General features: G+C 44.3%; 1 protein-coding gene across 1 annotated transcript; it reads right to left on the bottom strand.

Moving 5' to 3' along the window:
• Positions 1–2127: 2127 nt before the first annotated feature.
• Positions 2128–14774, bottom strand: LOC120999040 (aquaporin-12-like). The gene is made up of 3 exons (XM_040429916.1): positions 14168–14774; positions 4711–4827; positions 2128–2348 (listed from the first exon to the last, which is right to left on the bottom strand). The coding sequence occupies exons 1-3, from the start codon at positions 14772–14774 to the stop codon at positions 2128–2130; spliced, it is 945 nt and encodes a 314-aa protein (XP_040285850.1).
• Positions 14775–24287: the final 9513 nt, after the last annotated feature.

Genomic DNA, 24287 nt, shown 5'->3' with positions numbered 1-24287 from the left:
ACCCTTTTCCTTCCCTAGCGGTGAGGCCTAGTGTCTTTTCCCTTCCTTGTTGTCTTTTGGTGTTCTCCCCTACTACATCCGTGACAATTCCAACATGGTAACGACCCCAAACACACCTCCATGATGACCACTTCCCTTGCTAAAGAAACTGAGGGTAAAGATGCTGGACTGGCCAAGCATGTCTCCAGACCTAAACCCTATTGAGCAACCATGGGGCATCCTCAAACAGAAGGTGGAGAAGCGCAAGGTCTATAACATCCACCAGCTCTGTGATGTCATCATGGAGTGGAAGAGGATTCCAGTGGCAACCTGTGAAGCTCTACTGAACTCCATGCCCAAGAGAGTTAAGGCAGTGCTGGAAAATAATGGTGGCCACACAAAATATTGACACTTTAGGCACAATTTGTCCATTTTCACTTTTCACAGGGGTGTAATAACTTTTGTTGCCAGCAGTTTAGACATTAATGGCTGTGTGTTGAGTTATTTTGAGGGCACACCAAATGTACACTGTTATACAAGCTGTACACTGACTACTTTATATTGTATCAAAGTGTCATATCTTCAGTATAGTCCCATGAAAAGATACAATAAAATATTTACAAAAATGTGATGGGTGCACTTACTTTGTGAGATACTGTACACCTTTCTGCTGGAAGTGTACCTTTCACTCCCAGTCATAGGATAAAATAACTAAATACACAGAGAAGTTATATATAAGAATAGTGCTAAAGAAATAACTGTTAGTGTTTGCTCATGGTATCCAGATTAAAGCCTCCATTTTTCTAAAGCATATAACAACACGAAAGGGACAAAATAACTGGCGGTTTGGCACAAATATTTGGTCCTCGTTTTCAAAAACTAAAGACATTTAAGTATGAAATGTAAAAACTGACAATCTTATGACTTGGATAATAAAATCCTTGCGCCTTTAAGAGATGACGCACAAACCATAGGGTATGTCATTGTGTTTAATGTTCTTAATAACACATTGTAAAAGCTACACGCTGATTCAGGCATGAAATATAAGACAACTTAATAAGGTATTATGTCTGTGCAGGTCTGAGCAGCTCTGCTGAATTAGGTTCGATGTCAACTTTTGGTCACCCACGAGTAGTTAAAATCAAAACAATAATGTAACCTCAATGAGGGAAATAAGTTACAGGTAACTTCCACAGTCTGCAAGATTTCCAGCAATTACATTCTCACCAATGAGGCTGTGGAAACAATTATATGGCAACTCGCAGGTCTTGAAAAGGTATCATGGAGCCTAGGAATTAAAGGCTAAGGACACCTTAGGGGCAATTTTTTATCACTGTATTTTACTCATTTTGGTATAAATATTTTTTTTAAATTGGTCTTTATTAAATATTTTCAGCCGTTTTTGTGAAACAGGGGTTAAAATTCAGTCTTTTGCAGTCTGTCACATCTGAGAACCATCAGCTGACAGCTGATCTAAAGCCTTCTCTCTGATCTACTGACCTCATAAACACTCATTTAGGCCATATTCTTATCGGTTTGGTAAGAGTTTAGTTAAAATAGATGTTTAATTGGTCAATATAAAGCTTCACATGAGCCGTCAGCTGACAGTTCTCAGACACAACAGACTGATTTTTTTAACCCTGTATCACAAAAATGGCTGAGATTTTTGAAAAAAGACCCATCGAATAAAATGAAAAAAATAAATAAAAATAAACTGCCCTACAGGTGTCCATAGCATTTACTGTAAGTTTAAACTGCAGAGGTTGGGGGAGGGAGGGTGGCGTTCTCCATCCTATAAAGGGACAGCGCGGTGCTATGAAGTGCAGTGAAAGATGAAATTAAGGCATTTCAAAACTTTACATGCTATGATGCTAGACAGCCATACACTGTGTGGTCATTGCATATTAAAGGTAAAAAATATATATTTTTTTGTATTCATGCTGTAGAAGTTCAGCTTTACCTCTGCAACTATCCTTTTTCTTTGTAAGTTGCTGCTCTAAATCCTTTGGAGTATCACATCATTCATGCTGCATGACATATTCTAGTGATTCTCTGCGTATACAGAACTGCATTATAAGTAGCTATATAAGATTTGATCTGTTCTTTTGTCTCTATATGTAAAATGTGGTGCATTCAGTAACGGGTTTTTTATATTTTGGTAGGATTAGATTTTTCTTTTGTAGCTTTCTTCCCTTTTCCTCCAGCTTTCTTCTCCGACCCTTTTGGTGAAGATGGGGCATTCTTTGAAACTGCAGACTGAACACTTTTTGTCTTTGGGGCTCTAAATTTGCTCTTCTGGTTGTAGAGTAGGTTCTTTTGGAAGAGACGAGGGATGTGTCCCATATACAGGAAGAGGGCCAAAACCATTCCTAGGAAAGAATCGTAAAAGTTAAAGTATTTTGTAAAAATAGTCTTAGGGTCCACAGACACACATGAATCTGGCTCTGTCATTTTTTTTTTTTAATAGCAAAAATTTTTAAAAAATTTATTAGCAAAAAAGTACATTTGCCACATGTACAAATGTACTAATACTGGCAAACTTTGCACTATCTGAAAATCTTAATATTAGACAAATTTATGATTTAGGTGTGTGGACCTTTATAAATTTACCATACTGTAAATCCTTTGCCAGTTTTACTACAGAATTTTGTCTGTGTGACAAAATTTTACCCAAGTTTGAGAACTGTGGTATTTTTGCCACTAATTGTGGAGAGAATTGTGGAAGTCTGTATGACAATTAATAACACCGTCTAAAGTTAAGACTGCGCCAGATTTATCACAGTGACTGAGGCTGTCTGATATATCTGGCATACGTTTGGACTGTCTGGTCTAAATTTACGCCACCTTTAAGTTAGTTTTACTCCAAAAATGCACCAAAATTTTGGCTCACGGAGATGCAATTAAGCAGTACCCCCTTTTCACACGAAGCCACTCTCCCTTTCTGCAAAGCCATACCCCCTCGTTAGACGAGGAGTAGAAAGTAGGGATGAGCGAATCGACTTCGGATGAAACATCCAAAGTCGATTCGCATAAAACTTTGTTTCAATACTGTATGGAGCGAGTGCTCCATACAGTAATAGAATGTATTGGCTCCGATGAGCCGAAGTTAATACTTTGCGAAGTCTTGCGAGACTTTGCATAATAACTTCAGAAATTGATTAGACTGTAAAAAGCCATTTCCCAAACTCTGGTTCGGTTCCAGGTGTTTTTTTTACAGTTCAAATCAATTTCTGAAGTTATTATGCAAAGTCTTCCGAGACTTCGCGAAGTAATAACTTCAGCTCATCAGAGCCAATACATTCTAGTACTGTACGGAGCGCTTGCTCCGTACAGTATTGAAACAAAGTTTTATGCGAATCGACTTTGGAAATTTCATCCGAAGTCGATTCGCTGATCCCTAGTAGAAAGGTTAGAAAGTGGCTAAAACACTTGATAAATGAGTGTTAAGAATATATGCGGCAGAAATTGCGGCAAAAAAACTGGCACATTTTCAATAGTAAATCTGTTCTAGCATGTCTTACCACTAGCATTTTCTTCATTACGTTTTTTTTCTATAGAATTGGTGCCAACAGCTAGAGAGAAGCCAGGAGGACATAAAATGCCACCTAAGGCTACTTTCACACTAGCGTTCGGAGCGGATCTGTCTGATGTTTCATCAGACGGATCCGCTCCGATAATGCAGACGTTTGCATCCGTTCAGAACGGATGCGTCTGCATTATTACTTAGAAAATTTTCTAAGTCTGAAAGTAGCCTGAGCGGATCCGTTCAGACTTTACATTGAAAGTCAATGGGGAACGGATCCGCTTGAAGATTGAGCCATATAGTGTCATCTTCAAGCGGATCCGTCCCCATTGACTTACATTGTAAGTGTGAACGGATCCGCTCGCCTCCGCACGGCCAGGCGGACACCCGAACGCTGCAAGCAGCGTTCAGGTGTCCGCTCACTGAGCGGAGGCTGAGCGCTGGCAGGCGGATGCATTCTCAGTGGATCCGCCTCCACTGAGAATGCATTAGGGCCAGACGGATGCGTTCGGGGCCGCTCGTGAGCCCCTTCAAACGGAGCGCACGAGCGGACACCCGAACGCTAGTGTGAAAGTAGCCTAATAAAGACAAACGCTGGTGCCAAAAAGAGCTTATGTGTCCTGCGTTTAATGTTTCACACAGACCTTCAGCTAACATCTGGAGCTGGTGTTTTTAGCACAAAAATGCAGGTGCAAAAACTGGCACTAAAAAACCTGTGTGAAAACATTCTTAGGCCCCTTTCACACAAGCGAGTTTTCTACGCAGGTGCAATGCATGACGTGAACGCATATTACCAGCACTGAATCCTGCCCCATTCATTTCAATGGGTCTGTACATCAGGCCTATTTAAAGAGCTGAACATTGACTTATAGGATAGCTGCCTTACATCTGGTGGCATTAGAGGCAGAGCTTGTTAAGACCTCATTTGCATCCCTTTCTTCCCAGAATTCAAGAGGAGCATGTATGGCCTATAAGTCTCCTCACGCCGACTAAGGCGCTCTCTCCCCAAGGAGAGCTAGTAGTACCCCAAAAAAATCTAAATACTGCTAACTTAAACATCTCAGGCAATATGGCCGCCCTATAAACATGTTCAGGAAAGAACATTGTACAACTATTAAAATACAATACTCTCTCTTTCACTGACTTTGAGTGTTTTCACGCACCATATATCCTCTGTTTCGCAAATGTTTCTCCAATTCTCTACTTACCAATTAAAGAACCGGCAAAATAAACAATTGAGTATTCCCACAATGTCTTTCCAGGGCAGGAAAATGTCAAGGAATAAGCCAGAACGGGGTTGAAGTAACCTGTAGTATACGGACCATCTAACAAAGGAGACAAAATGAGAAGTTAGGCTACTTTCACACTAGCGTTGTTTTAATCCGGCGTTCAATTCCGACACCGGAACTGCCCGCCGGATCCGGAAAAACGTGTGAAAACGGATTACATATGAATCCTGATCAGGATTTTGATCACAATGAAAAAAATGCATTGGAAAAAACGGATCCGCCATTTATGGACTTTCACTTTTTTCGGGTTTAACATGCAAAAGCCGGATCCGGTTTGACTGAACACACAGCGCCGGATCCGGCGTTAATGCAAGTCAATGGGAAAAAGACCGGATCCGGCGTTCAGTCAAAGTGTTCAGGATTTTTGGCCGGAGGTAAAAATACAACATGCTACGTTTTTCTGAAAAGCCTGATCAGTCAAAAAGACTGAACTGAAGACATCCTGAACGGATTACTCTCCATTCAGAATGCATTAGGATATACCTGATCAGTTCTTTTCCGGATTTGAGCCCCTACGACGGAACTCAGCACCGGAAAAGAAAAATGCTAGTGTGAAAGTACCCTAAATAATGAATATAAATAAAAAAAAAAAAAATAAAAATAATAATAAAACAAATGAAAAATATAAATAAAAAATAAAATTTAATATTTATAAATAAATAGAAAATAAATAAAGTTGTAGTCACTATCAACATTTATTAAAGGGAATCTGTCACCATGATTCTGGACTATTATCTGCTGTAATACATGAATCACACTACACATAAGATGCCCTGATCGACATATGTTATTTTAGCACTGCCACCCATTCCCACACTATGCTCAATGCTGTGTTGAAATACACAGTCTGGACTCCTGTGTGCATGCACAACAGTCACAACTATGTATTTCTGGACACGTGAGAATGGGTGAACAGGGTACAGTAGAATTTTTTTTTAAAAATAGCGATCTGGACTTCTTATGTGCAGTACCACTCATGTACACTGCTCAAAAAAATAAAGGGAACACAAAAATAACACATCCTAGATCTGAATTAATTAAATATTCTTCTGAAATACTTTGTTCTTTACATAGTTGAATGTGCTGACAACAAAATCACAAAAAAAATAATATGGAAATCAAATTTTTTAACCCTTCGAGGTCTGGATTTGGAGTCACCCTCAAAATCAAAGTGGAAAAACACACTACAGGCTGATCCAACTTTGATGTAATGTCCTTAAAACAAGTCAAAATGAGGCTCAGTAGTGTGTGTGGCCTCCACGTGCCTATATGACCTCCCTACAACGCCTGTGCATGCTCCTGATGAGGTGGCGGACGGTCTCCTGGGGGATCTCCTCCCAGACCTGGACTAAAGCATCTGCCAACTCCTGGACAGTCTGTGGTGCAACGTGACGTTGGTGGATAGAGCGAGACGTGATGTCCCAGATGTGCTCAATTGGATTCAGGTCTGGGGAACGGGCGGGCCAGTCCATAGCATCAATGCCTTCGTCTTGCAGGAACTGCTGACACACTCCAGCCACATGAGGTGTAGCATTGTCTTGCGTTAGGAGGAATCCAGGGCTAACCGCACCAGCATATGGTCTCACAAGGGGTCTGAGGATCTCATCTCGGTACCTAATGGCAGTCAGGCTACCTCTGGCGAGCACATGGAGGGCTGTGCGGCCCTCCAAAGAAATGCCACCCCACACCATTACTGACCCAATGCCAAACTGGTCATGCGTGAGGATGTTGCAGGCAGCAGAACGTTCTCCACGGCGTCTCCAGACTCTGTCACATCTGTCACATGTGCTCAGTGTGAACCTGCTTTCATCTGTGAAGAGCACAGGGCGCCAGTGGCAAATTTGCCAATCTTGGTGTTTTCTGGCAAATGCCAAACGTCCTGCACGGTGTTGGGCTGTAAGCACAACCCCCACCTGTGGACGTCGGGCCCTCATATCACCCTCATGGAGTCTGTTTCTGACCGTTTGAGCAGACACATGCACATTTGTGGCCTGCGGGAGGTCATTTTGCAGGGCTCTGGCAGTGCTCCTCCTGTTCCTCCTTGCACAAAGGCGGAGGTAGCGGTCCTGCTGCTGGGTTGTTGCCCTCCTACGGCCTCCTCCACGTCTCCTGATGTACTGGCCTGTCTCCTGGTAGCGCCTCCTTGCTCTGGACACTACGCTGACAGACACAGCAAACCTTCTTGCCACAGCTCGCATTGATGTGCCATCCTGGATAAGCTGCACTACCTGAGCCACTTGTGTGGGTTGTAGACTCCGTCTCATGCTACCACTAGAGTGAAAGCACCGGCAGCATTCAAAAGTGACCAAAACATCAGCCAGGAAGCATAAGAACTGAGAAGTGGTCAGGTCACCACCTGCAGAACCACTCCTTTATTGGGGGTGTCTTGCTAATTGCCTATAATTTCCACCTGTTGTCTATCCCATTTGCACAACAGCATGTGAAATTGATTGTCACTCAGTGTTGCTTCTTAAGTGGACAGTTTGATTTCACAGAAGTGTGATTGACTTGGAGTTACATTGTGTTGTTTAAGTGTTCCCTTTATTTTTTTGAGCAGTGTATTACTCCAGATAATAGTCCTGCTGACAGATTCCCTTTAAGCTCACTATGTTCTGCCTGGGAAAACCACAGTCACTTCTTATAATAAAAATCAAAAAGGGGAGGTCTGATAAATAAAATAAATAAATAAAAATAATATATATATATATTATTTTTTTAAATCAGTTTAAAATTAAACAAATAAGTGATCAACTCAACTTACGATCCTCTGCCGCTTTTGTTCCAATGCTTTCCCCGGTCCCCATCAGTCTCTGCTTCCTAGACCCTTTTAACATGTATTAAAGGAGTGCAGAGCCAAACACTGGCCACAGTAATGACCCATCGCAACCAGCTATTGGCAGAGCAGTCATCTCCTACCTGTCGAAAGATTTCACCTTGTTGACTTCAATGTTGACTATATATCAATCTGCTCTATAACATGCCACCTGCAGATACACAGCATTTTCATGGCGACAAGTTGTCAAGTCTGGGTTTGGTGAATGTCAGGAGAACGTTACCTGCCTGGCTGCATTGTGCCAACAGTAAAGTTTGGTGGAGGAGGAATAATGCTATGTTTTTTTTTTTTTTTCAGATGTTGGCCTAAGCACCTTAGTTCCAGCATACCAAGACATTTTGGACAATTTTGCACACTTACAACTTTATAGGAGAAGCTTGGGAAAGGCTCTTTTCTGTTCCAGCATGACTGTTCCCCAGTCTATAAAGCAAGGTCCATAGGCATGATTGAGTGAATTTGATGTAGAAGAACTTGACTGGCCGCACACAGCCCTGACCTCAACTCCATCAAATACCTTTGGGATAAACTAGAGCAAAGATTGCAAGCCAGGCCCTCTCATCTAATATCAGTCTTACCTCACAAATGTTCTTCTGGATAAACATGCAAAAAATGGCTGTGGTCGTGCAGCCTTTTGGGTTTGACAATAAGCTGCCCAAAAAAAAACGCATACTGTTTTTGCAACAACATACATTTATGGTGCTTTGTCTTCCAGCAAAAGGAAATGCACATCAGACTTAAATGACATTAACCGTACTCTATTTTGTAAGTAATGTAATCCAGTTTTGTGGTTTATTTTCCCTTTGCTGTAAGAAAACTCAAGCATGTAGCTTAGTGCTACACCAAAAATGCAGCACAACCATGATGTTGACCAGCACCCTAAGAAAATCTATAAATTAACCTATTAACAACCATTCACCCATAATAAGTGTTTTGTTCCTAAATGACCAGCAGGGTTTGTAACCTGAATTTTTATTTTTTTTCTAAGCAACTTATCAAAAAAAATCATGGACAGCCAACTTTTTTTTAACCATAATGATTATAAGTGATATTTATAGCTTTTTTTTTTTTTATACTTGCAAATTCACAGTAACAGAAAGTGTTAGGATAGCTTCCCCGTTTTATTTCTGTTGTTTTATGTTGCTATAAATTGTTTATAGTCTCTACTGGTTTTGTACTGGTTTCAGTTGACACTAATGGTGTTTTTTTTTTTTTTTACGTTATCTATAATACAGTGTGTATATATACACTGCTCAAAAAAATAAAGGGAACACAAAAATAACACATCCTATATCTGAATTAATTAAATATTCTTCTGAAATACTTTGTTCTTTACATAGTTGAATGTGATGACAACAAAATCACACAAAAATAAAAAAATAGAAATCTAATTTTTCAACCCATGAAGGTCTGGATTTGGAGTCACACTCAAAATTAAAGTGGAAAAACACACTACAGGCTGATCCAACTTTGATGTAATGTCCTTAAAACAAGTCAAAATGAGGCTCAGTAGTGTGTGTGGCCTCCACGTGCCTGTATGACCTCCCTACAACGCCTGTGCATGCTCCTGATGAGGTGGCGGACGGTCTCCTGAGGGATCTCCTCCCAGACCTGGACTAAAGCATCTGCCAACTCCTGGACAGTCTGTGGTGCAACACGACGTTGGTGGATAGAGCGAGACGTGATGTCCCAGATGTGCTCAATTGGATTCAGGTCTGGGGAACGGGCGGGCCAGTCCATAGCATCAATGCCTTTGTCTTGCAGGAACTGCTGACACACTTCAGCCACATGAGGTCTAGCATTGTCTTGCATTAGGAGGAACCCAGGGCCAACCGCACCAGCATATGGTCTCACAAGGGGTCTGAGGATCTCATCTCGGTACCTAATGGCAGTCAGGCTACCTCTGGCGAGCACATGGATGGCTGTGCGGCCCTCCAAAGAAATGCCACCCCACACCATTACTAACCCAATGTCAAACCGGTCATGCTGGAGGATGTTGCAGGCAGCAGATTGTTCTCCACGGCGTCTCCAGACTCTGTCACGTCTGTCACATGTGCTCAGTGTGAACCTGCTTTCATCTGTGAAGAGCACAGGGCGCCAGTGGCAAATTTGCCAATCTTGGTGTTCTCTGGCAAATGCCAAACGTCCTGCACGGTGTTGGGCTGTAAGCACAACCCCCACCTGTGGACGTCGGGCCCTCATGGAGTCTGTTTCTGACCGTTTGAGCAGACACATGCACATTTGTGGCCTGCTGGAGGTCATTTTGCTGGGCTCTGGCAGTGCTCCTCCTGTTCCTCCTTGCACAAAGGCGTAGGTAGCGGTCCTGCTGCTGGGTTGTTGCCCTCCTACGGCCTCCTCCACGTCTTCTGATGTACTGGCCTGTCTCCTGGTAGCGCCTCCATGCTCTGGACACTACACTGACAGACACAGCAAACCTTCTTGCCACAGCTCGCATTGATGTGCCATCCTGGATAAGCTGCACTACCTGAGCCACTTGTGTGGGTTGTAGACTCCGTCTCATGCTACCACTAGAGTGAAAGCACCGGCAGCATTCAAAAGTGACCAAAACATCAGCCAGGAGCATAGGAACTGAGAAGTGGTCTGTGGTCACCACCTGCAGAACTACTCCTTTAATGGGGGTGTCTTGCTAATTGCCTATAATTTCCACCTGTTGTCTATCCCACTGGTCGGCAAAGTGCGGCTCGCGAGCCACAAGCGGCTCTTTAGACCCTTCAATGCGGCTCTTTCCCACGGCGACCCATCCTGCACTACAGAGGAATCAGTGGCGTAACTATCAGGGAAGCAGCTGCTTCGGGGCCCGAGCTCAGAAGGGGCCCGGGAGCAGTCACTGTACTTCCGTCACCCCGGGCCCCTGTCAGAGCAGCTGACTTCTCCTGCACCAAGTCCTGCACTTGCACTCTGTCACTGACCTGAGATCAGTGACATTGCTCCGCCTCTCCCCTCCTTAGTTCTTATGATGGACAGTGACCAGCATCAGGACGGCTCGATGTGGGCGGGGCTATAATAGCCCCGCCCCCTTTTCTACCCGCGATTCCTGCAGCTTGAACCTTCCATGCCAGGCAAGCTGAACATCAGTTGCATTGCCACAACTGCACCAGTGATGCGAGTGTCAGGGAAACTGGGGTTATATTCAGCTTTCCCAGACTGTGCACATGTGACCTGCAGTACAGTAGGAAAGCTGGGTGAATTAGATCATGAAATGTCATCCAGCTTCCCTGCTATCCTGCATGGCACCAGTGCAGAGGCATTAGTGTATGGGGGAGAGGTACAGCAGGAAAGCTGGGAGTCTATATATGTGTATTGTATATGTGTGCGTCCATGTATGTGGAGAGTGCGTGTATGAGTGCGCCCCTGCATGTGAAGAGTATGTGTATGAGTGCGTCCATGTATGTGGAGAGTATGTATATGAATGCATCTATGTATATGGTGAGTGCATGTATGAATGCATCTATGTATATGTTGAGTGCGTGTATGAGTGCATCTATGTATATGGAGAGTGTGCTTATGACTGCGTCCATGTATGTGGAGTGTGTGTGTATGACTGCATCCATGTATGTGGAGAGTGCGTCCATGTATGTGGAGAGTGCGTGTATGAGTGCGTCCATGTATGTGGAGAGTGCGTGTATGACTGCGTCCATGTATGTGGAGAGTGCGTGTATGACTGCATCCATGTATGTGGAGAGTGCGTGTATGACTGCGTCCATGTATGTGGAGAGTGCGTGTATGACTGCGTCCATGTATGTGGAGAGTGCGTGTATGACTGCATCCATGTATGTGGAGAGTGCGTGTATGACTGCGTCCATGTACGCGGAGAGTGTGTGTATGACTGCGTCCATGTACGTGGAGAGTGCGTGTATGACTGCGTCCATGTATGTGGAGAGTGTGTGTATGACTGCGTTCATGTATGTGGAGAGTGCGTGTATGACTGCGTTCATGTATGTGGAGAGTGCGTGTATGACTGTGTTCATGTATGTGGAGAGTGCGTGTATGACTGTGTCCATGGCTGCAGTATGAAAGGTACAGAGGCTAAAATACTTGTGGATATGTAGAGGTAAATCAGACGGGTCTATTACAATTGCAGCGCAGGTTTTAAAGGGGTTGAGTTGAATATAAACTCCGTCAGCAACTGTAAATGTTAAAAAACAAAGTCGTGCTAGAAATGACAGTAAATAAAAAGTCACAAAATAGCCATATAAGAGGGGTTTGCACAGGAGGAGGCGGTGTGTGAAGAAGTGTGTGTGTGTGTGGGGGGGGGGGGCCCCGTACAAAAATTTACTGTGGGGCCCAGTCAGTTCTAGTTACGCCTCTGAGAGGAATCGAATCTTGCCTGTGGGACGCATTTACGTTCCACAAAGCAAGAGAGGGCGTGTTCGCTAACTAGTATTAGCGCACGCGCATCACAGTAGGGCCTGCAGTACGCACCTCCTTCGAGAGTAGACGAGGAAGTGACGAGGGGTATTGAAAACTTCCCGGGCAGTGAACTCTGCCAGAGACAGAACACCGCAGCCAGCATGCGCTTCCTTCCTATATATTTTAGGTTTTAAAAATGTGGCTCTCAAAAGAAATTTCAATCGTGGTTTTGGCGATATTTGGCTCAGTTGACAAAAAAGTTTGCCCACCACTGGTCTATCCCATTTGCACAACAGCATGTGAAATTGATTGTCACTCAGTGTTGCTTCCTAAGTGGACAGTTTGATTTCACAGAAGTGTGATTGACTTGGAGTTACATTGTGTTGTTTAAGTGTTCCCTTTATTTTTTTTGAGCAGTGTTTATATATATATATACACATATATATATATATATATATTTATACACACACATACATACAAGTGGTCCCTCAAGATACAATGCAATTGTAACTTGAAACTACACTCAACATACAATACCTTAGACTCAGATCCAACCAGCCTATCAATGGCCATTTCTCTGGTAAAATACCAGTATTACATATCCTCTGCAGTATTACATGTCCTGTACTGCCCTCTGTCTGTGCCAGGATGAGTTGCTCCTTGGATGTCCTCCTCATAGAAAGTGATTCACAGATTCTATCAGCTATTCCTGACTGTTTAAATGTAAGGACTTGCTTCATCTATCCTAAGTATTTGCTTATTTTACTTAAAGGGAACCAGTCAGCTACAGGCAGCATGTTATAGAGCAGGAGGAGCTGAGCAGACTGATAAATACAGTTTCTCCTTGAATTCAAAGGCCAGAATGAGCAGGAATTTAAATGTATAAAATACAAGTTTTGCTGAATCTTTTTCCAGCAAAACTACATATCAATCTGCTCAGCTCCTCCTGCTCTATAACGCACTGCCTGCAGCTCAGACGTAACAGGTTCCCTTTAAAGGGAATGTGTCGTCAGAAAATTACATATTAAGGCCTCATGCACACGACCGTTGTTGTGTTCCGTTCCACAAAATGGGGTTCCGTTGTTCCGTGATCCGTTTTTGTTTCCATGTGTTTTCCTTTATTTTTGGAGGATCACCAGACATGAAGGAAAGTAAAAAAAAGTCTAAGTCAAGTTTGCCATGCAAATGATAGGAAAAAAAAATGGACACGGATGACAATCTTGTGTGCCTCCGCGTTTTTTCATGGTCCCATTAACTTGAATGGGTCCGCGAACAGTTTTCCGTGAAAAAAAATAGGACAGGTTATATTTTTTTGACGGACTGGAACCACGGACGCGGATGACAAACGGTGCATTAGCAGAGTTTTCAACGGACCCATTGAAAGTCAATGGGTCCGCAGAAAATCACGAAAAACGGAACGGACACGGAATAAAACAACGGTCGTGTGCATGAGGCCTTACTCATGCTTTTCTGTTTAATAAATTTTGTTAAGAATTTTTGACAATTCTTGTCACTATTCATAGTAAAAAAGAATACTACTCAAATTCTTCAGTTTTTACACCTGTCCACTAGGCCTAAAATATGTTAACACTTTCTGTCTTGACAGCAGCTACTTGGGCCATAGACACAATGGACAGGAGAGGATCCCATTGACCTCTATGGTGAGGTTTTCTAGGCAGCTCTGTGACCTGTGCAAAGGTCAGAAGGGAGTAGATAAGCTTTGATATCACCTATTATGAATGGTGGGTCTATATCTATCCATCACTGTAATCCTGACTGTGATCATAATGATAATGGCTACAGAAAAATTTCCTGTAGAGAGCAGGAAATCATTAATAGAAATATAATAATAAGCTTAGTGGACACTGAAAATTGCAGAATTATATACATTTTGTTAAATATAGTCACATGGAAAATTAAAAAATAAGCACCAAAAATTGAAACCAAATATAGATAAAACATATCATGGATACAATTTTTTACATAAAAATATGATTTAGACCATAGGCAATCCTCTGATGACACTCTGTAAATCTTCATTTTCTCTTATTTGGGGAGGACTTTTTAGTGCTTTGGAACCAATTAGTTTAAAAGTTATGGACTCTACTGGTTACAATTTTTCATGGTTAACATTTTAATCACTAAGGACACTAAAGAACAGAGTGCATGACTAACCTGCATATGCCAGTAAAGTGACCGTCAGGGCCACTATAGGAACCCTGTAGACCAATCTTCTGTTTTTGAAGTAAAGCAACACTATATGATAGGAGAAGGCGCTCAATGCTTCAATGAAAATTCCCTGAGCCACGGTGGTTTGTAAGGAAGAACTACAATCACCCAACATCATCATTTGGATTGTGTGGAATTCTGTCAGCTCCAGTCTCCAGTACTGTATGGTCAAGAACCTGGCAGCTTCCATGCCCCCAAGTTGAGCCACCAACTTAATTATTGTGTCTACTAATGGGCTATCCTTCAGCAAGAACTCTTGAAGAGACACCGAAGAGTTGGCAGATGCTCCATCAAAAGTGAATCCATGAGCTAAAAACAGCACAAAGAGAAGAGTAGACACCACATCTGGACCATATCCTCCACCCCACATGCCAATCTCCCCCAGCATGCGGATTTCCATGTAGCAGGCACATAGCTGCAGAGAACTGGCAAACTCGCTGACAGTGCTTCGGTAAATCCTGGCCGGCAGCAGTTTCTTACTTATCCAACGAATCAGTTGAGACAAGGCAATGACTGAAACAAAGAAGCCTACAAGCAAGTTCAGTCCAGCCATGGTGGTAGGAAGGGATGACGGTGAAAAAGGAAACTTAGGGAGAAGTAGTTCTGCACTTATACAAGTGTTTTAGTGCTGGTAAACGTGGCCCAATCTGCTACCAGCTATGTCAAGGATGCATGTGGGAACCAGGGCAGGTGTGCGACACACCACATCATACAGCTTTCTAACCCAAGTAAAAACAGCATTACAGTTATCTACTATTCTCTCAGCTATAAGGCCCTATAAAGGGGTCAATATGTTCACAAACTGTAAGTTTTTGTACTTGCACAAAAAAGCTAAAATTGTCAGAAGTTATGCATGGTTCACATCTGTGCTGGTATTGCCGTTTTTCTGTTCATTTACACTCTAGGAACTATAATGGTGTCTGCCATGTTACCAAAAAACTGACAGAACCAAAAGTAAGTTTTACTTTCAGAAATATTGACATTATTCTATACGGCAGTGGTGACCATTTTTTGCCAAAGTGACAACAGGAAGTTAAAGCCACATTGGTTGTCAGGCTCATCTCTGGATTGTTACTAATAGACAGTGCTGACAAAGTTTTATAGTTTCTGAAAAAAGACAGTAATTAAAATGTGACCATTACCATTGATGCACATCCAGCTGAAAATGAGCAGTATATCTAAGGCTACTTTCACACTAGTGTTTTTACTGGATCCGGCAGGGTTCAGCAGAAATGCTTCTGTTACTGATAATATAACCATCTGCATCAGTTATGAACGGATCCCGATGTGTTATCTTTAACATTGCCAAGACGGATCCGCCATGAACTCCACTGAAAGTCAATGGGGGACGGATCCGTTTTCTATTGTGGCAGAGAAAATGGATCCGTCCCCGTTGACTTGATGTCATTCTGGAGCGCCCCGGGAGCCGCACGGACTGTAAGTATACCGCTCCCCACTACTACTATGGCAACCAGGACTTTAATAGCGTCCTGGCTGCCATAGTAACACTGAACACAATTTGAAGACGGCTCCGTCTTCAAATGCTTTCAGTACACTTGCGTTTTTCCGGATCCGGCGTGTAATTCCGGCAAGTGGAGTACACGCCGGACCCGACCTAAGAGTCATTTTTTTTTTTTTTTTAGCCGATTATCTTAGGTTTTTGCGGGATGAGGGGACGGTTTTATAGCCACTATTTTGGGGGCTATATTACTTTTTGATCGCTTGCTATTACAATTTTTGTTATGTAAGGTGACCAAAAAACAACTTTTTTTGCACCGTTTTTTTATTTGACAGTGTTAATCTGGGGGGTTAGGTCATGGGGTATTTTTATAGAGGAGATTCTTACGGACGCGGCGATACCTAATATGTCTACTTTTTTTATTTATTTTAGTTTTACAAAATATAATTTTTTTATTTTTTTTATAGTGTCTCAAGTCTGAGAACCATAGTTTTTATTCGATTGTCGGTGGCTAAATTGGGGAAGCGGATTATTAATGTAGTACTCCATGGAAGTGTGGTACTCCCTGAAGCAACCAATAATGCAGAGGCCCGGATGATCGGGGCACGTGTCACACGGAGTAGTGGTGTGCTTTTGTATCCCCCTCCTGTGAGACACACTGCACCTTTTTAGGGTCCGTCCCTTCTTTCCCGTATGGGGGACCACACTGGAAAGTGTTGGCCAGGGATAATCCGGGCGCCTCCAGTTCCCGAGGTACTCCCGCCTGCTCTTTCCCGGTCAGAAAAGATCAGGGCCTTGAGGACTGCCTCAAAGAACTGGAGGAATTTCCCTGTGTTGCCAGCACTCTAGGACAACGAGTTATACAACGCAACCTGCACAAAGTAGACAGCAACTGTTTTGTACCATGCCCAGGTTTTGCGCATGGCGTTATATGGCTTGATGACTTAATCAGAGAGATCAACTCCTCCCATATACCGATTGTAGTCGACCGTTGCCGCAGTACCTCGGACAGGGGTGATGCCATTACCGTGAATTGTGTACAGTACAAGGACATCCCTCTTGTCCTTATATCTGACCAGCAACAGGTTTCCACTGGTGAGGGCACAGGTCTCACCCCTGGGGACAGGTACCTGGAGGGGGTAGGTAGGCAGGCCGCGCTGATTTTTCCACACGGTCCCACAAGCGGACGTGGATTCTGCGGCGAGGGACTGGAACAAGGCGATACTAGTACAAAAAAAAAAGTTATCCACTTACAGGTGGTAACCCTTATCTAGCAGTGGGTGCATAAGGTCCCACACAAGTTTCCCGCTAACACCCAGAGTGAGGGGACATTCTGGGGGTTGAATACGGGAATCCCGCCCCTCGTACACATGAAACTTGTAAGTGTACCCTGAGGTACTCTCACAAAGTTTGTACATCTTCACACCATACCTCGCCCGCTTACGGGGAACACACTGGCGGAAAATGAGTCTCCCCTTAAAGGCAATGAGAGAGTCGTCAACCGCGACCTCCCTTCCAGGTACATAGGCCTCCACAAATTTGGCCCCAAAGTGATCGATGACCGGCCTGATTTTGTACAGGCGGTCATAGGCAGGATCACCTTGGGGGGGGACGGACATGCTGCATTATCTGCATAATGCAGGCATTTCCGGATGGTACGTGTCAGGGCCATACTGTAGAGTGGGGTCTGGTAGAGGACGTCCCCACTCCAGTACTGCCTGACACTAGGTTTTTTTGACTAGGCCCATGTGCAGCACGAGGCCCCAAAATGTCCTCATCTCGGCTGCACTGACCAGAGTCCAGCCACCGGCCCTAGCCGGGAGCCCGGGTGTTGAGCAACAAACTGGTGGGTGTACAGGTTAGTTTGCTCCACCATCAGATTTACAAAGTGGTCACTGAAAAAAAAAAAAGACTAAAGTAGTCATATTCAGTGAAGCCCACAGTGGAAATCTGGATTCCTGGTTGGCCTACAAAATCAGGAATCGCGGGCTCAAAATTCTCTGGGGTACACCAGACAAGTTCACCGGCAGGGGACTCCGGTTGACTGATCGGGTGGGCCGGAAAACTAGTACGAGCCCCAGAACTGCTCGTACTAGCGTGGGCCACAGGGTCCCCTTGATCCGCCTGGCATCATCTCCGCCACCTGGGCGCCTATCATCGCTAGATGATAAGGAGGACGCAGATGACAACAGGAAAGTGGGGTCATCCTCGTCCTCACTGGGGCTCTCGAACTCTGAGGCAAGCAGGGCGTATGCCTCCTCGGCCGAGAACGTCCGGCGGGCCATAGGGGGGGGTGTGTGTGTGTGTGTGTGTGTGTGTGTGTTTATTGTTCTACATGTCTTTGATAAAAAAAAAAATGTTTGGGTAAAAAAAAAAATGGTTTGGGTAAAAGTTATAGCATTTACAAACTATGGTACAAAAATGTGAATTTCCGCTTTTTGAAGCAGCTCTGACTTTCTGAGCACCTGTCATGTTTCCTGAGGTTCTACAATGCCCAGACAGTACAAACACCCCACAAATGACCCCATTTCGGAAAGTACACACCCTAAGGTATTCGCTGATGGGCATAGTGAGTTCATAGAATTTTTATTTTTTGTCACAAGTTAGTGGAAAATGATGATTTATTTTTTTTTTTTTTTCATACAAAGTCTAATATTCCATTAACTTGTGACAAAAAATAAAAACTTCCATGAACTCACTATGCCCATCAGCGAATACCTTGGGGTCTCTTCTTTCCAAAATGGGGTCACTTGTGGGGTAGTTATACTGCCCTGGCATTCTAGGGGCCCAAATGTGTGGTAAGGAGTTTGAAATCAAATTCAGTAAAAAATGACCTGTGAAATCCGAAAGGTGTTCTTTGGAATATGGGCCCCTTTGCCCACCTAGGCTGCAAAAAAGTGTCACACATCTGGTATCTCTGTATTCAGGAGAAGTTGAGGAATGTGTTTTGGGGTGTCTTTTTACATATACCCATGCTGGGTGAGATAAATATCTTGGTCAAATGCCAACTTTGTATAAAAAAAAAAAATGGGAAAAGTTGTCTTTTGCCAAGATATTTCTCTTTTGCCAAGATACCAGATGTGTGACACTTTTTTGCAGCCTAGGTGGGCAAAGGGGCCCATATTCCAAAGAGCACCTTTCGGATTTCACAGGTCATTTTTTACAGAATTTGATTTCAAACTCCTTACCACACATTTGGGCCCCTAGAATGCCAGGGCAGTATAACTACCCCACAAGTGACCCCATTTTGGAAAGAAGAGACCCCAAGGTATTCACTGATGGGCATAGTGAGTACATGGAAGTTTTTATTTTTTGTCACAAGTTAGTGGAATATGAGACTTTGTATGAAAAAAAAAAAAAAAAAAAATCATCATTTTCCACTAACTTGTGACAAAAAATAAAAAATTCTAGGAACTCGCCATGCCCCTCACGGAATACCTTGGGGTGTCTTCTTTCCAAAATGGGGTCACTTGTGGGGTAGTTATACTGCCCTGGCATTTTCCAGGGGCCCTAATGTGTGGTAAGTAGGTAAATGACCTGTGAAATCCGAAAGGTGCTCTTTGGAATGTGGGCCCCTTTGCCCACCTAGGCTGCAAAAAAGTGTCACACATCTGGTATCTCCGTACTCAGGAGAAGGTGGGGAATGTGTTTTGTGGTGTCATTTTACATATACCCATGCTGGGTGAGAGAAATATCTTGGCAAAAGACAACTTTTCCCATTTTTTTATACAAAGTTGGCATTTGACCAAGATATTTATCTCACCCAGCATGGGTATAAGTAAAAAGACACCCCAAAACACATTCCTCAACTTCTCCTGAATACAGAGATACCAGATGTGTGACTTTTTTGCAGCCTAGGTGGGCAAAGGGGCCCAAATTCCTTTTAGGAGGGCCTTTTTAGACATTTGGATACCAGACTTCTTCTCACGCTTTGGGGCCCCTAAAATGCCAGGGCAGTATAAATACCCCACATGTGACCCCATTTTGGAAAGAAGACACCCCAAGGTATTCAATGAGGGGCATGACGGGTTCATTGAAAAAAAAAAATTTTGGCACAAGTTAGCAGAAATTGATTTTTTTGATTTTGTTCTCACAAAGTCTCCCTTTCCGCTAACTTGGGACAAAAATTTCAATCTTTCATGGACTCAATATGCCCCTCAGCGAATACCTTGGGGTGTCTTCTTTCCAAAATGGTGTTATTTGTGGGGTGTTTGTACTGCCCTGGCATTTGAGGGTCTCCGCAATCATTACATGTATGCCCAGCATTAGGAGTTTCTGCTATTCTCCTTATATTGAGCATACGGGTAATGAGATTTTTTTTTTCCGTTCAGCCTCTGGGCTGAAAGAAAAAAATGAACGGCACAGATTTCTTCATTCGCATCGATCAATGTGGATGAAAAAATCTCTGCCAAAAAAAGAAAAAGGAGGGGAAAGGCGTCTGCCAGGACATAGGAGCTCCGCCCAACATCCATACCCACTTCAGCTCGTATGCCCTGGCAAACCAGATTTCTCCATTCACATCAATCGATGTGGATGAATAAATCATTGCCGGGATTTTTTTTTTTATATATACAAAGTGTTTGCCAAAGTATATGAACACCGCCACCTCCTCAGCTCATATGCCTCGGCAAACATATCTTTTACTGCAGAGGAGAAATCTCGTCTTGCAGCGCCGCATACACCGACTTGCGTGTAATCTGACAGCAGCGCAATGCTTCTGTCCGAATGCACATCAGTGCTGCAGCTGGTCGATCGGTTGGTCCACCTGGAAGGTAAAAAAAAAAAAAAGAAAAAACCAGGCCGCAAAGCAATAACTTTATTAACTTTAGAACAGAACATATTAACTTTTTTTTAACTTTTTTACTTACCGGTAATTTTTTTTTGTTTAGTTTTTTTTACCTTTATAGAACAAACCTCTCCTTCCCCATGGGACAATGTGCAAAGCGCAAATCGCCCAAAGATGTGGCGAAGTACGTTATGCACTTTATCCCAGGTGAAAGGAGAGGTTTGCAGCAGCTGAGAGTAAAAGGGCCCTAATAGCCCTGTGTGCCTGTCCTGTGAGATGCAATCCCTATGCTAGGTGTACCTGTGTGTGGTACTTCCGGAAACACTCACCAAAGCATAGGGCAGGGTGGTCAGGACAGAAATAGCGGGTGTCACACCTTATTCCACTCCTGCTACAGACACGACATCTTTTTCGGGGTGACGGTTGGGTTGAGGTACCAGGAACGACACTGGGGAAATGTCGCTCGTGTAGACGGCTAACTACACTGGTGGATGGGGCCACGGAACCTCCTGGGTAAAGGAGGTTCTCGATGATCTCTTCCTGGAATTTGAGGAAAGATCGTGTTCTCCCAGCCTTACTGTAGAGAACAAAACTATTGTACAGCGCCAATTGAATTAAATATACAGACACCTTCTTATACCAGCGTCTGGTTCTGCGGGAAACTAAATACGGAGACAACATCTGGTCATTGAAGTCCACCCCTCCCATGAGCGCATTATAGTCGTGGACACAGAGGGGCTTTTCAATGACACGGGTTGCTCGCTCAATTTGGATTGTCGTGTCTGCGTGAATGGAGGAGAGCATGCAAACGTCACGCTTGTCTCTCCATTTCACCGCGAGCAGTTCTTCGTTACACAAGGCAGCCCTCTCCCCCCTTCCAAGACGGGTGGTTACAAGCCGTTGGGGGAAGCCCACGCGACTAGTTCGCGCGGTGCCACAGGCGCAAATCCGTTCTAGAAACAAATGGCTAAAGAGGGCCACACTTGTGTAAAAATTGTCCACATAAAGATGGTACCCCTTGCCGAATAAGGGTGACACCAAGTCCCAGACTGTCTTCCCACTGCTCCCCAGGTAGTCAGGGCAACCGACCGGCTCCAGGGTCTGATCTTTTCCCTCATAGATCCGAAATTTGTGGGTATAGCCTGTGGCCCTTTCACAGAGCTTATACAATTTGACCCCATACCGGGCACGCTTGCTTGGGATGTACTGTTTGAAGCCAAGGCGCCCGGTAAAATGTATTAGGGACTCGTCTACGCAGATGTTTTGCTCGGGGGTATACAAATCTGCAAATTTCTGGTTGAAATGGTCTATGAGGGGCCGAATTTTGTGGAGCCGGTCAAAAGCTGGGTGGCCTCTGGGACGGGAGGTGGTGTTGTCGCTAAAATGCAGGAAACGGAGGATGGCCTCAAATCGTGCCCTGGACATAGCAGCAGAGAACATGGGCATGTGATGAATCGGGTGCGTTGACCAATATGACCGCAATTCATGCTTTTTTGTCAGGCCCATGTTGAGGAGAAGGCCCAAAAAAATTTTAAGTTCGGAAACTTGGACTGGTTTCCACCGGAAAGGCTGGGCATAAAAGCTTCCCGGGTTGGCGGATATAAATTGTGTGGCATACTGGTTGGTCTCTGCCACGACTAAGTCCAAGAGCTCCGCAGTCAAGAACAGCTCAAAAAATCCCAGGGCCGAACCGATTTGAGCCGTCTCAACCTGAACTCCAGACTGGGCGGTGAAAGGGGGAACTACAGGTGCGGCTGAAGTTGGTGACTGCCAATCAGGGTTTGCCAGCACCTCAGGGATTCTAGGGGCTCTACGGGCCTGTCTGTGCGGTGGCTGCGACGGGGTAACTAGTGCACGTGCCACCGTACCAGCTTCAACTGCCCTTCTGGTGCTCGCCACGTCACCATGTTGTACGGCAGTGCTGGTACTAGGTCCAGGGAGGGCTGCGCTGCTGGTGTATGCCTCACCACGTGATCCGGCAGCGACAGCCCCACTCTGCTGCTCTTGAAGCGGATCCTGCATAACCTGTGGTCTAGCGACACGGGGCCGGGTACGCCTGGTGCTGCCAGGGACCTCCACCTCCTCGTCCGAACTTTGGGTCAGAGAGCCACTGCTTTCCACAGGTTCATATTCTGACCCGCTAGATTCATCAGATGAGGGTTCCCATTCCTCATCCGACTGGGTCAGAATCCTGTAGGCCTCTTCAGAAGAATACCCCCTGTTTGACATTTTGGACTACTAAATTTAGGGGTATTCCCTGAGACTACCCAAGAAAAAAAGCAAGCCTGTCTTACAAAGGGGAGGCTAGCGAAGTACCGGAGGCCGCTGAGGTTGATAAAAAAATATCAAAACTGATTTTTTTTTTATCGCCGCAGTGCGTGTAAAATGAATGTGCAGTGATCAAAAAATATATATTTTTTGTCACTGCGGTGGGGCGGGCGTGGGTGAACGCACGTGTGGGCGACCGATCAGGCCTGATCGGGCAAACACTGCGTTTTGGGTGGAGGGCGAACTAAAGTGACACTAATACTATTATAGATCTGACCGTGATCAGTTTTGATCACTTACAGATACCTTTAAAAGTACAAATGCTGATTAGCGATACGCTATTCAGCGAATAAAAGTGACTGCGGTGCGGTGGGGTGGGCGCTAACTGACGCTAACTACCTAACCAAGGGGCCTAAACTATCCCTAAAACCTAACAGCCAATACCAGTGAAAAAAAAAAAGTGACAGTTTACACTGATCACTTTTTTTCCTTTCACTAGTGATTGACAGGGGCGATCAAAGGGGTGATCAAAGGGTTAATTGGGGTGCAGGGGGGTGATCAGGGGCTACAGTGAAGTGTTTGGTGTACTCACAGTGAAGTCTGCTCCTGTGCTGGATCCAACCGACGAAAAGGACCAGCAGAGGAGCAGAGAAGCCATATAACAGATCATATTTACTAATATGATCTGTTATATGACTTTTGATTGGATTTTTTGAAAATCGCCAGCCTGCCAGCCAATGATCGTTGCTGGCAGGCTGGTGACGAACTTCTTCTTTGAATTTTGCCGGCCCGCGATGCGCATGCGCGGGCCGGCTTTGAGCGAAATCTCGCGTCTCGCGAGATGACGCGTATATGCGTGATTGTGCGCAGCGCTGCCACCTCCGGAACGCGAATCTGCGTACAGCGGTCCGGAGGTGGTTAAGTACCGGGACATCATGCCGTACCGGTACGTCATATGTCCCTAACAGGTTAAATAGGCATTGAGACATGACTCTGATATTAAATAAGCCAGCACCTCATCTGCAGACTGCTGGTTCGGGGCGATTACTGCTCAAGTGCAGAGCAGAGAGTACAGGCTTAACTGGGTGAGAGGCCTAAGTCAGTACTCCCCAAATCCTCTCTCCCCTTGGGGAGAGAGCGCCTTAGTTGGCATGAAGAGACTTATAGGCCATACATTCTCCTCTGGAATTCTGGGAAGAAAGATGCAAATGAGGTCTTAACAAGCTCTGCCTCTAATGCCACCAGATGTAAGGCAGCTATGCTATAAGTCAATGTTCCAGACTTATTTTAAATTAGCCTAAGGCCCTGTCACAAAGCATTATTGCAAGTTTGTTTTTTGTTTGTTTTTTCCAAAATTTAGGAGTGCATCCAGTGGCAGAATGGGAACTTAAAGTGGCCCTGGAAAAAAAAAAAAAAAAAAAACACAACTAAAAGTGGAAGCATTTCGTAGTTGGGTCCAAATTGACAGAAGGTGGGACCAACATAAGTAGACAGGGACAACAGTATCATATTGCAGCACATTATACAACCCCAACAGATCCAAATGTCACAGC

The sequence above is a fragment of the Bufo bufo genome, chromosome 4 (assembly GCF_905171765.1).
Source record: "Bufo bufo chromosome 4, aBufBuf1.1, whole genome shotgun sequence".
NCBI lineage: Eukaryota > Metazoa > Chordata > Amphibia > Anura > Bufonidae > Bufo > Bufo bufo.
The sequence above is the reverse complement of the archived record's forward strand: the minus strand, read 5'-3'. Positions and strand labels throughout refer to the sequence as shown.